This window comes from Opisthocomus hoazin, chromosome 22 (genome assembly GCF_030867145.1).
Source record: "Opisthocomus hoazin isolate bOpiHoa1 chromosome 22, bOpiHoa1.hap1, whole genome shotgun sequence".
In the NCBI taxonomy this organism is placed as follows: Eukaryota; Metazoa; Chordata; class Aves; order Opisthocomiformes; family Opisthocomidae; genus Opisthocomus; species Opisthocomus hoazin.
The window spans coordinates 1,439,595-1,453,082 of NC_134435.1; the positions used below are offsets into that span (position 1 = coordinate 1,439,595).

Genomic DNA, 13,488 nt, shown 5'->3' on the forward strand with positions numbered 1-13,488 from the left:
CCAGTAGCTCCTCATCTTTCTTGAACTGGGGAGCCCATAACTGGACACAGCACTGCAGGTGGGGCCTCGCTAGGGCAGAGTAGAGGGGAAGGACCCCGGGGACCGCAGGGACAGTAAGGATGAGGAGGAGGAAGAGCAGGAGGACGAGGGTGCCCCAGCTCAGCCCCCCGCAGCGGCGCGGGGGAGGCGATGGCTGCCAGCCGCCCGCACCCCCACATCTTCCATCGTTACACACGCTGCTCGTTTTCTGAAGCAAGCTGCAAAGCATCTCTGCGTCACCATCTGGGCTCGATGCCCCCGCTCCAGGGCAGCGGAGGGGCTGGCGGCGATGCCGGCCCCACGGGCGGCGATGCAGCCCCCTGCCTGCCCCGCTTCACCGGCACCGGGGAGACGCAGGGGGCAAAACCTTCCACACCCCCAGCACCACAGAACCACAGAATGATCGGGGTTGGCAGGGCCCTCTGTGGTCACCCAGCCCAGCCCCCTGCCCAAGCAGGGTCACCCACAGCAGGCTGCACAGGACCACGTCCAGGCGGGCACCGATGACGGTCACCACGGCTCCTTCACTGGAGAACAAGTTTCACGGCTTCTACGCTGCGAGTTCATTATTTATGTCTCACTTGAAGTCTTTGCATCTGCAAAACTTTCTGAATAATTTATGTCTGGTGTATAAGGGAGGAAGAGGGACACGTTTTGCTGAAAACCAGGTCACTCCTAACGCCAGCCAAGCAGCCACGGGAGGCAATAGAAATAGGCACAGGTACTCACTGGGGGGAAAAACACCCCAATATTTTTATATATACACACCTCCACGCACACTCCAGAGACGCCCTCGACATCAGAGGGTCCTTAGCAAGACCAGCCCTTCAGCAAACGAGGATTATTTCCAACCTTCTGAATTTATTCTTTTTTCAGATGAAGGAGAAAGCCCTGCGAATCAGTCCCGCTTCTCTCCACACCTTCACGGAGAGCAGAAGCAGGGCAGCTGCAGAACAGCTCCTCCACCGAATCCAGCGAGAGCCTCTCTCACGTGCCTTCACACCCGCCTCACCGTCCTCACACTGCTCCGGCCGCGCCGGTGTCGGCGCAGGGGCTGCGAGGGGCCAAGCAGGGCAGCGGGGAACCGGAGACCGCTTCTGCCCCGGGCTGCCGAGGGGTCCTCCTCCCCACCACGTAACCGCACCGCAGCCCCGTCCGAGCCCCCCTCCACCTCGCCGATACACAAAGAGTTACGTCCCCCTCGCGCCTGTCTTAAAGAGGATGTGAAACGTCCAGCAGAAGACGCAAGAGGAAGGAAAATGAGAGAGGATATTGCCAAGACTTCAAGTAACTTTGGTTGCAGGCCGCCTCGCCGTGCCAAGGGCCGAGACGCCTGCCGAGCCCCGCGCCGGGGGCTGGCTGCTCCCTGGCTGAGCCCGGCATCCCCGAGCCCTCCACGACAGGCAAGGAGCGAGCGTGGAGGCGATGCCGGCAGCAAGATAAGGCCGCCCTGCCCAGCCACAGGGAGACAAACCGCTTGGAGACACCAGAAAAGCAAAAGCTGGGTAAGAAAGCGAGCGCCCAGCTCGTTGCCAGGAACGGGCACCAGGTACCACCGGCCCCGGCTGACGGCGGTGCCATCCCAAGCCCCGGCAGCAGGGAAATGGGAACAACACCCGGCAAGAGGCAGCGCAGCCGCTCTCCACCCGTGCTCAGATGGGTGACCAGAGGGTCTGCAGGGGCCCAAGCCTCACGGCCAGACCTCAGACCCACCGCACACCAAGGGTAACACCGGGGGAAAGCACTGGGCCGGACCTTGTCCTGCGCCAGGTCTCTCCAACGGAGAAGCCACAGGCATCACGGCTCGCCAGCAGCCGGTGAAGTTGCTCTCTCAGCAGGAGAAGGATGCAGAGAGTGGCCAAGCATCACAGCCGGGGAGGGGATATTCACCCCCGTGCCCTGCCCCAGAGGGGGGAACCTTCGCCAAGGGAGCCACCTCTGCGGCCGCACATGCCTGGGGCACAACAACACTCCAGCAAAATCGTCATTATTGACGGCCCTACCAACCGCAGCCTGGGCATCAGCAGAGCACACCCCCGGCCCTGCACAGGAATTAAGGTCTAATCCAGGAACGCATTCAACAGAGGCTACAAAACAATTCAGCCATAAAAACATCCTTATCTCCAGCGACCGGCGAGCGTTCTTCCTGCCCCGGCGTGGGCAGCCCGGGGCGTGGGGGCTGTGCAGCATGGCCACGGCCGGGGGGAGAGGAACCCACCAGCACCTGCGCCCAAAAATACCTGCCAGGCAGTGCGACCGGGCGAGGGCACGGCCAGCGACCTGCCGAGCGACCCGCTGACTAAGCCCAGAGTAGGACACCCTTGGGAACCACCAGTTAACTCCTAAAATTTATTGTGAGCAAAGAACGACGCCGTCGGATCTGTCCTGCGATAAAACGAACGCTCCGGGCAGGGCCAGGCGCAGGCTGGCTCGCAGCTCCACGGGCAAAAGCACCGCAGCAGAGGACAGCTCAGACCCGCAGAGCCACAAACGCACCGACAGCTGCCGGGTCTGGGTTTTTCTTCACCCAGAACGCCAAGAATTGGTACAACGGGGGTCCCTGTAATGTAAACACCAAGAATTGGTACAATGGGGGTCCCTGTAATCCAGATGCTACCGGCTGCCGCCCCGGCGCAGGGAACTGCTCCGGTGGGGCTCGGCGCGAGGTCTGCAAGGGAGGGAGCGGGAATCGGCCCCCGCGGGCTGGGGTGGGGTGGTGGGCTCGGAGCATCACCTGCCCGCACCTCAGCTCCCCAAACAACCCGCCGCGGCCCCGCAGCCAGGCCGGCGGGCGACGGGCGATGCTGCGGTGGGTTCCGGGGCACCGGTGTGCGCGGACGTGCCCCTCTCCCGTCCCAGGAGACGGGACAGGGTGAGGCTGAGGGGGCTTCGTGCCGGAAACCCCCCGGCGGGGGAAGCAATTCTAAAGCAACTGGAATCAAAAGAAACACCCCCGGCCCCCCCAAAACGACCCTGCCGGGGGGGCTGCAGGAACGGAGCCGGCGCTCGAGGAGCGGTATCCGCGGGCAGAGCCCACCCGGCGATGCCGGGGGGTCCCGGGGGTCGCACCGGCCCCACCCCCCCTCCCTTCCTCGGCACAGACCGGTGCTTCACGGCCTCGCCCGGGGCCGGCGGGTCCCCGGGCACCCCCCCCCCCCCACGCCCTGAGCAGAGCCCGCGGAAGGGTCCCCAGACACCCCCCCCCGCCCCGCGCAGAGCCCCCAGCCCCCCAGGCCGGGAGCAGGGCGGCCCCGGAGGCCCCGGAGCGGGGCGGGGGGGGGGGGGGGATGGGGGGGTCCCCACTCACTCTTGAGGGCGGCGACGAGCGACTTCCCGTCCTTGATGAGCTCCTTGATGAACTTGTTGGTCTTCTCCAGCTCGGCCTCGTGGGAGCGGAGCCGCTCCCGGAACTGGGGGCTGTCCAGGCAGCATTCGCTGAACTCCAGCGCCGGCAGCCCCATGCCGCCCGCCCCAGCGAAAAGAAAAAAACAAAAATTAAAAAAACCGAAACGTTTTCAGACGCCGAGGGAAGCGCCCGCCTCTCGGGGAACGGGGGGCCGCCTCGGAGCGGCGGGGCCGAGCGGGGCCGGGCCCTGCCGCTGCCGGTGCCGGTGCCGGGCGGGCGCTGCGCTGAGGCGCGGCGGGAGGGGCGGAGCTGCCGCCGCTCTGGGGGCGCCGCCCGGGCAGGGCCCGCGCGCTGCCCGCCCGCCGCCGCGACGCGGCCCGCCCAGCGCACGCCGCCAGCCAATGGGCGGCCCCGGCGAGGCGCGCCCCGCCCCCTGCGCTGTCGCGACCACGCCCTCTCCGTCCCATGAGCCAATCAGACGCGGTGCCCGCGGGCGCGGGGCGGGGAGGGCGGGGCCTGAGGGGGAGCGCGCCCGGCGCGGGCCCGGCGAGGCCTGCGGGGCGCACCTGGGGCCGCGCTGCCGCCGGCCTGAGGGAGCCCCGGGCCCGGAGAGACCGGAGGGGTCCCCCGGGGCTTCGCCCCGCTCCGTGCGGACCTCCCCGGCTCCAGGGCTGCGTGCCGACCCGCATCCACCGCCCGGCCCACGCCCAGCCGGCCGGGCCTCGCTGAGGAGCAACTTCCCGCCTTTTTCCTCCCGTTGAACCTCCGCGTCGGGGATGATTCCCCCGGGTTTAGCAGCGCGAGCTGAGAAACGAAACCCTCGACCTCTCGCGGAGGGCCCCGAGTCGCAGCGGGCGGGCGGCGGGTCCCCGGCCCCGGGAACGCATCGTCCCCAGCCTGGCGGGGGAACACGGGGCCGCATGGCCCCCCAGCCCGTTTCCTTCAGGAACGCGCCAGGAACGCGGCCCGAGCGCGGCCGCTGCCTCGTCACCCCCTTCCCTCGGCTGGGAGCCGCCAGGAGCGCGCTGCAGCCTGCAAAGCGATCGCTGCTCCTCGTGGGTTCGGCTCCGGCTGCCATGAGGCGGATAAATGGGAGAGGCTGTCAGTGCCGGCCCCACGGACTGGAGAAAATCCCTTCTGGCCGTGAATGACGGCGCCAAGCCCGGGGCGAGCCACCCCGCGGCCTCCCCCGGGCAGAGACACCCGCGCATACGAGCCACCGATGGCCTCTGCCCCCAGACCGTGACAAACAGGGACATTTGCGGATAATCCCCGGATGACTGGAATTCCCCCTTTCTCCCCAGCTCAGCGCTGAAGCTGTCGAGGAGGGCGCGGGGCGGCCGCCCCCCTGCAAACACAAGCCCGTGTGCTGCACAGCAAGCACGCTCTGGACCGAGCACGGCAACGGGGCAGCATTCCTGTCAAGTCAGCCATGAAACGCGATGCGGAGCCGGTGCCAGCTTTATGCTTTTTTGCAAACTGGGGAAGATGGACGGTCTCGCACAAAGCTTGGGCTTCCCGCAGGGCTGACGGAACAGCATCCAGCCCGAGCCTGATGTTAAAAAGTTAATCCACCTGTGTGTGCTAGCGGATGGGTCGGGGCACAGCAGCCTGATGCCAGCTCAACCTTTTGTCTCTGCTGTTTTTATTCACTGGCAGGTCTAAAGCACGATTTTCTCAGTCTTCACACCACAGCCTAATTCAGGCTGAGTCACTGCCTGCAAATACGGTTTGGAAGCCACATTTTTTTGCGTGAGGTCTCCTAATTATAAAAAAAGGATGTAATGCTAATTACATGCTTATCTTGTAGGCAGGATATAAAGTTTAATTAGCTGTCATTTACCCCATATGCATACAGCCCTATAAAAGCACAAGACGTTATTATTTGGATTACACTCCTTAATGCTACGCTGTGCAAAGCCACAGGAGCAAGTATTTTGGTTTTATCCTTCTGTGTCGCCATTGTTCAGATGAAAAGAGGTTCCAGCACTTACAGCTGACAGAAGAACCTGTAACTGGATTTACAGGACACTGCCTTAGGGGATCAGAACATTTGGGGCTGGAAACTGAATTTCTTTCAGCACTTTTCTAGAACCACAGAAAGTAACGATGCTCAGACTGTCATTTTCTGCTGAGGGCAGAATCGGGGCATTGCAAAGCTCTGTCACATGTGAAATGCCACACACATCGCGGGTCTGGAACCCAGGCCTCGGGCAGGCAGCAATTAATGCACCAGATCATGGACTTGTCTCCCCTTTCTCCAGCTTACGCTGCATTCGTTGGGATACGCTCGTGGTGTTTGAGCTCTGAGTGTGGGAGCAGGGCAGGGCAGCAGGCACTGGGAGGGACAGCCATGGACACCTTCCAACCCAGTTTTCCTAGGACTGTGCATCCAGCCTGTAAAAGAATACCACCGAAGGGAAAAATAAGCAAACAAAAACCTCAAACTTCCACATCCTCCTGCCTGTAGCTAATAGCTTGCATCCCTCTGCCCTCCCAGCGTATTTGCCTGCCTGCTTTGATTTGTTTATTTAAGCAAGTAGGTTGTCTCACCTCCAAGTGAGCCAAGTCAGTTGGACGCTGGGGGGGAAGGTTGTCCAGTAATGCTGCTATTTATACCAACAGAAGCCTGCCCACCCCTCCCCGTGGGTGCAGACCTCAGCCCACCAGCCTCCAGCCCGCACCCCTCCGTGCCTCCCCGAGGCTGCGCTTACGCACACTTCCAGCGGATGAAAGCTGCGGCCGCCGCGGTCCCACACTCCCACCGCTGAGCCCGTCCTTGACCACACATTAACACGTTCTCCCTTGCTCGGTCACCAGCCCGCATCCCACAGCGAACTCGCTCGGGGAGCAAAGTCAGCAGAAAACTAATCCAGCGTGAGGAAAAGAAAAAAAAAAAAAAATAAAGAACTGTTTCTACCTAGCTTAGCTCACTCTGGGATCAAATAACCACCGGTGCTGGTGCAGGGGTGGGGGCCACGCCAGCCACAGCCACGCAGGAGGAAGAGGGAGAGGGCAACAGCATCAGCTCAGCTCAGCCCCAGCCTTACCTCTGGGTGGGTCACACAATCGGCTGGATTAAGCAGGTTTGGTTGCAAGTTAACAGATTTCTTTTAGAGCTAGTTTTCTGCTGGATCAGCTCCCTAATCTGGCTGAGCACAGCATCTCCCCACCTCCATTTTTCTGCCCCCATCCTTGCACTGACTACAGTGGTTACGAGACCTCTGTGAAACAGCCATTGCTAACACGGCAGCAACGAGCCACTTCTCCTCCGGGAAAGCTTTCTGTCAGTTAAGTGCAACCAGTCAGGTAGAGCGGGAGCCGGAGTGACAGCAGGAGCGGGAGGTGGGGAACCGGCCCCATCCCCGGGCAGCAGCGTTGAGCCACCGTGTCAGCTTGCACCATCTCCCACCCCGTCTCCGCAGCCTCAGAGCGACAGACGCCTGCGGGGAGGCCAGTGCTGCGGTGTCTGCCGAGCACAGGGATCGCAGCGCCTGCCAAGAGATGTTAAGCCTGGTTACCCTGCAAGTGCCTTGGCGATTTTGGAGGCTCCCCTCCAACTGCTGACCCCAGTCCCAGCAGTACATCCACTGCTTGGGAAAGGAAGAACTGGTGTTGCAGGGGGAGCAAAGATGGAAACCCGCTCGCTAGGCAGGTCTCAAAACTCCAGACACTTGGGCACACTAATGCATTTCTTCAACCCCCAGGAGACTACGGTGGGCATCTGGACTGTCAGAAACCAGGCACCACATGACAGGTTTCCTGGGATTGCCCTCAAGCAGCAGTGTTCAAGGTCTATTTATTACATGACTATATATCACACATCTTTCTTGCTCTCAAGGACTTTTTTTATTGAGGTAGGCACAGATGAAGCATTATATACAGCCCCCCCAAAAAAGCATTCCAGATAATACATTAGACCATCGCAATGAATCTGCATAAATTCCCTGTTGTAAACCAAAGGGCACATGTTGACCTATTGTACTGACAACCTTCTGAGAGATCAGATCCTTGAGCTTGGACCTCTCATTAGCTGTGAATACAACTCCAGAGTAGACACCAAGAGCTGCTTCCCCTTCTCCACCACAGCAGGGTCAGCCTGGAAACATGCTCTAGGTATGCTGTTATTGGATAGACCTTTTCCATGTAGCTGCAGCAAACAGCCTTAGAAAACCCTTCAGCACAACAGAGTGCTCCCTCCACTGAGCATTCATGAGTTTTACATACAGCTAACATGATTTTTTTTTTTTAATCTATTTTACAGCAGAACAGGACATTTCCATCCCAAGTTGCACCTCTAGCAACCACACATGAATCTCCACCTCTTCAATTCCTCTTTTCCCTTCTTCAGTTAACTACTTTTCTCCTTGCCGTCCCTCCTCCTGGCCTTCAGGCAGGTTTGCAGGGGCAAGCAGGACAATCCAGACGACAGGTCTCCATGCTGACCAGCAGTGACATAAACGAGCCTCTGCATGGGGGTCAGATCTCCCTGAAGTGCAAAGCAAGCAGGACTGAGGTCCCCGCTCCCAATCTGCAAAACCTCTTTCACTCGCAGCTTACACTGCTCAAGCTCTGATAAGATTTTTTGCAACACTCATCAGGAGCCACTGGTGCTACTGAGTCTTCCTGGGTTTCACAGGCACCACAGGTTTGGTAATTGTTTTTGGAAGCTGGTTTCATTTTGCATGGAAGTGGCAATATGAGATGCTGTTAGTCAGTCTGTGGTGTCCTACCTGCCACAGAAATTATCTCCACACCTATTTCCTTCCAAGTCCCTGTATCTGTTGTTTGTGCCTTGGGCAAGCAGTTTTTCTCCCCCGCAGAGAGCATATGACTGCAACTATAGCTGCGACAAGCCTGCCGTCTGTCTTGGGCTAATTGGCTTCTCCTTCTGCTTTTGCTGTGCAGCAGTCACACCCGCTCGTACGTGCCCGGGACATGCCAGCGACGTACAGCGCAGTCTTTGCCAAGCCACTCGCCTGGCACGTGTCTCCGAGAGCTGGGAGCACCGAGGAGGGAGCAGGAACCGCGCTAGCAAAGCCCACAGGCACGGCGTCTGAGGGGAGCTGTCTCCAGAAGACAGCACCGGCCACGTTCCGCTTCCTGGCAGGTGTCAGAGCAGGTGAGCCAAGGCCCAGCCTCTACGTGCAGCAGCGGCACATCCAGAGCAGGCACAGGAACGCTCTTCAGGCTTGAGACACTTCTGGTGCTTGTGCTTTCACCAGCTTAGGAAGTTCGTTTGCCTTGATTCCTTGTTAAAAACACAATAAAATCTTTTTCGGTACTCCTTAGCTAAGCCTGAGAAGCCATACATATCCTTGACTCTTCACCTGACCCCTCAGTTTTGTTAGCTAGGCCAGCCCTCTCACACTGGAAACAAGGAATAAGGCTTGCTGCAGAAGGTGGCACGTTTCCCAGCTCTGTTGGGTTTTGGCACAGTTCTCCAGAATGCTGTTTGCCTCCTCCTTCCCCAATTTCAGTAGCAGCTTGCTTACATTGTTACTGCTCCATTAAGGTTTATTCTCTGCTCCAGCACCTGCCCTGACTGCTAACCTCCCTTCTCCTGTTCAATTTTTGACCCCCGAACCAGCCCACTGTCAGGACCCTCCGCAGAGCACAGGGATACTCGTAAACCCTTTGGCTCTTCCTCGTCTGATGTTATGCTTTGACTTTTGTTTCCAGGATGATGGTCCTCATGGAACTAGGAGGCCTGGCATTTATACTCAGTGTCTCCTTTGTCTTCCCTTAACTTGGTGGTGGTGGTATTGACCACTGATGACCAAGAGTACCATGAGGTCCTTACGCTGAAGTACCACAGAAGAGCAGCTTTTAGAATCGTCTTGCTTGGGTCTGTGGTCACACTGCCCTGGCCCAGGAATTGGACATAAAATAACTTACAAAGCAGAAACATTATTTTGAAGAGTAATGCCTTCTTTGGGAGATCGCAGAGGCTCAGTTACCCAGCAGCACAAATCGCTGTTTGATTCAAGCCACAATGACCCCTTCTCTATCTCATTTTAGAGCACCATTCACACTGTAAATGTTAATGGCACTGTGCATACATGGAGAGACAGAACAAAGCACTGCATTATTATCTGTTATCCACATCATGATTTAGTCTGTGTTACAAATCATGAAGACAGTGACTGCAGCGTCATAACTTCTAGAGATGTGGCGATCATTCAAGCACAAAGACGAGGGTAAGAAATTACTGGGTCAGGGAACTAGGATGTCTAGAGGCATTTAACACATTTAACATGAGGCAGGAAGAACACACATAAAGGAACTTCACTGCTTACATGTGTGCATTTGTGTCTATAATTACCTTCCAGGCAAAGAGAGGATTAATTGCACTGAAGATCATCGTTCCCTTTGCGCATGTTCTGGGTTACACCTCACGCTGAGAGAAGGTGGGCTTCCAGCTTCACTATGCCCTTCACCCCTGGCTTTTCACTGCGCTGCCCAAGAGCATCAGTAGCTCCTTTCCCATCCAGGCCTCACCCGCACAGGGATTCTGTGGAGCAAAGCAGAGGTTATTGAGCAAACTGGGGAGAAAAAAAAACCAGAATCCACTCTCTCTGCAGCTGCCAGAGAAGCAGCAAAGGAAACATTACTACCGGGCCTGCAGGAAAGTTCTTACTGACACAAAAGTGACAAGTGATACATAAGTAAGAAGAGGTTCAAGCTTGGGATTTTTTTTTGGTGAACAGCTTCAAAAGAGAAGAGACACATAGCACAGCGAAAGGAAAACCCACCACAAGAGCTAGTGCAGTTGTACTATTCCTCTATTCAGCCCTGCAGATCTCAGAGGGCTGAGAGCATCCCAGGTCTCTCCTGCAACTTTTCTTGCATCTAAGGAAGCTCAGATAACATCCCCTGAGAAGACGACAGGCTCACAGCAGCAGATTCCCCCCAGCCCCGGCTGACACAGCCATAACCCCTCAAAGCCAGCTGTGTTTGCCAGCACACACAGAAGGCGCTGGTTGGGGTGGGGACGACCCAGCTGTGCCGTGCACCCATAGCACCTCCAGCCTGGCCATCAGGGCTGCTGGAGAGCACCCCAGCTAGCTCCGAGGTTTGCAAGGCTCCAGCGCTCCGGCCCTGCAGCTGAGGATTAAACCGACAGCCACAATGAGATTCCTACAGGACTGCATCACCGCGATGAAAAGATTTCCCAGAGAAAAAAAAGCCTTGGTCATAGATGTGCTCTAAATTCCCTGGGAGGCTGTTCCTAGGGGGAAATGAAAGGACTGACAGGTGCATTTTGGGCCAGGACAAGGCCTCAAGCAGGCTGCCCAAGCTACAGCTAAGCACACGAAGGCAAAGTCAGAAGCAAATTCTCAATGAAATGGAAAAGTGAAATTAGTCATGCCCCTGGGAATCACTGTAGCACAGGAAGCTGACATGGAAAAGCAATAAGCGAACCAAGGGCTGTGAAGTCTTCAAAGATGCTCATGGAAGAAGCATTTAAATAACAGGGTTAATTATAGATACAACAAAGTTTCATTGTCAGGAAAGGCCAAACAGTCCGTCTGTTCCTACTCTCATTTTTTTGGGGAAATACGAAATCTCAAAGGCCCAGCCAAGCAGCTGCCACGAATTTCCTCTGCAAACACAAAATATTAGCCCCTATCCACATTCTGCATGGGAACTTTGGTCTCATAATGCTCCATGGAAAAACCCTTCCATGGGTCATTACACAGGGGTTCATGTTGGGGAGAGGGAGCAGCAGGCAGAGGGGTGCAGGACCCTGACGACCTGGGGGGGTAGGAGCAGGTCATCTTCTCCCAGAAAAGCTTCCTGGTGTGCAGCATGGAGATGGAGCAGCAGCAGTCAGCATCCAGAGACAGAACCTACCTTTTGTATACCTAGCACTTCCCAAAGGCTGGAAGTCAATTGCTCTCCATCGCACACCCGCCACATATCCCCTCTGCAAACCATCATGCAGCTTCGTGCCGAGAAATTTGTACATTCCTTAGCTCTCCTTTGTAAGCGACACCCTCAGAATCCGTCAGGTTAAGGGAGAGCCCAGGCATCGGACTTGGCTGGAGCTGCAGCCTGGAGAACCCAGCCATGCCAGACAAACCACCGGCTGCGTAGCTGGGCAAGGAAACCAGCATTGCGTGAAACCCTGTAAAGCAATCCCCGGTGCCTGCTGCTGGTGCAGAGCTTTCTGAACCCTCCCGGTCTGGAGGAGCCCCACCACCCTGTGCTCCTTGGCAGGTTCTCCTTGCAGGACCCGAACTCAGCTCTTTGAGGCTGGACACAGGAGGGGTGCCAGGCTGTGGTGACACCAGGGTGCAGCAGAGCCACAGCCAGCTCGCAGGGCACGGGCCTCTGACCGCACCTGGCTGACCATGGGAGCAAGGGCATCGGAAACAGAAGTCACATCCCAAGCTCTGCGAGGCAGGCTATGAACCCATAGCTGAGAGGGGCATCTGGGAATGAAGATTTCTGAGTTTGAAGTGACTTTTCTAAATCTAAGCTCCTAAGCCTATGAAGACTTGGCCTCTCAGCTTCAGAGGAGGGCAGGGAAGCAGCCTAGGACAAGCAGGGTGTGATTTTTCAAGAGCAGCCAATACCCACAGCTCCCTTGTAGGCTGCAGGGGCTCAGCCCCACAGAAGGGCTTTGCTCCACACCACACAGCACTGCAGAACCAGCCACCAGAGCCTTCCCACCCACAGCAACAGCAAGCTTTTTCCAGGGTACGCACCAACAAGACTCACCCAGCTGAGCTCTCGCAGCAGAGCTACATCCCCTACACCGAGCCCAAACCAGAAGCAGGAAGGCTTTTGGCCTCTACCTGTGTTAAACCCTCATTTGCCCCTCTCCATCGCACAGCCCTACCTGCCTTTGGCCACACAGGAGCTGGAGACAAGTGCCGGTGCCACAACAGCCAAGGTCCCAGCCTGTGCCCCCACAGCCAGGCTCAGCACCCAGCAGAGCCCCCAAAAAGGCTGCAGCCAGCTGGAGCAGCGGCACTTAAAGCCCTGGCCCTGCGTCCCATCAGCGCTGACACCCTGCAGCTGGTCCCTCGCCCAGCTGGCCCTCCCAGCAGAAGAGAGGGTGGGCCCTTCACCGAGAGCACCTGGGAGCCCAGAGTCATGGGATCACCACAAAGACCTTGGAAGATCACCTAGTTCTACCCCTTGCTGTGGGCAGGGACACCTTCCACTAGTCCCGTCCAACCTGGCCTTGAGCACTCCCACTGGTGGGGCATCAGCAGCTTCTCTGAGCGACCTGTTCCAGTGCCTCACCACCCACATCGTCAAAAAGTCATTATTATGTCCCATCTGTGATCTAAACCAAGCCCTTCCCTTGGCCAGTGCCAGCCCAAGGGGCAGAGGAGCCTTCACCTGTCCCGCCGCTCAGTTTTCTCCCAGTTTGGCGTTTGAGCCTGCGTGCTGCTGCCTGCCTGGTGCTGCTCTCAGCTTTGGGTGGCTCGCACGGACCAGAGGAGGGGTCCAGCGTGCCGCAGCTAGCTCCAGCTCCGGTCCGACAGGCGCTGTGGGCCCGCTTTCTTCGCGTATCAAAGTGCAGTGGCAGGCTGTAATAAAACTGCAGACACGCAGTGGATAAACAGTCCCTAACGATCCCGCTGCCTACCTGCGAGCTGCCGCGGCGCGCGGGGCAGGTGGGGACCGCTTGCAGGCGCCTGCTGGGGTGGTTTGAAGCCATACGAAACCTCCGACCGCTGGAGTGGGGTTATATTATCATAAGACAATTCCAAGGAGGGGAATGTTTTCACGAAATTTGTATAACCACTGGAAAAAAGTCACAGACCACTGTGAAACTGAGCTGGAGCTGTGTTTCCAGGAATTAGAACCAGAAGTTCCCAAACCAAACTCCAGTTTCCTTTCTGGAGGGTTTCCAGAGATGTCTGGTGTGCATTAGCCCTGGTACGACCCATGAGATGGATGTAAGCGCTGGCTCTCCCTATGTAAATATTAATTTCCTCCTGGTTCTGCTCAGTGGTCCCAGCCCTCGGTGTTCCCCTTTTTCTGTCTCTGCTGCTGGAAAATGGATGAGATTTTCCTCTCCCCGGCACTCAGTGACCACCCCTCACACACGCTCCTTTTGCCCCGGTGCCAGCTTTACATCA

At 57.6% G+C, this 13,488-nt stretch overlaps 1 protein-coding gene across 5 annotated transcripts in view; it reads right to left on the reverse strand.

Moving 5' to 3' along the window:
• Positions 1 to 3,651, reverse strand: part of ARHGAP26 (Rho GTPase activating protein 26) — a 141,164-nt gene extending 137,513 nt beyond the window's left edge. For all 5 annotated transcript variants that reach the window (XM_075441398.1, XM_075441396.1, XM_075441397.1 and 2 more), the window contains exon 1: positions 3,347 to 3,651. In XM_075441398.1, the coding sequence (XP_075297513.1) occupies positions 3,347 to 3,500 (154 nt within the window). In that variant the 5' untranslated portion in view covers positions 3,501 to 3,651. The remainder of the gene's footprint in view (positions 1 to 3,346) is intronic.
• Positions 3,652 to 13,488: the final 9,837 nt, after the last annotated feature.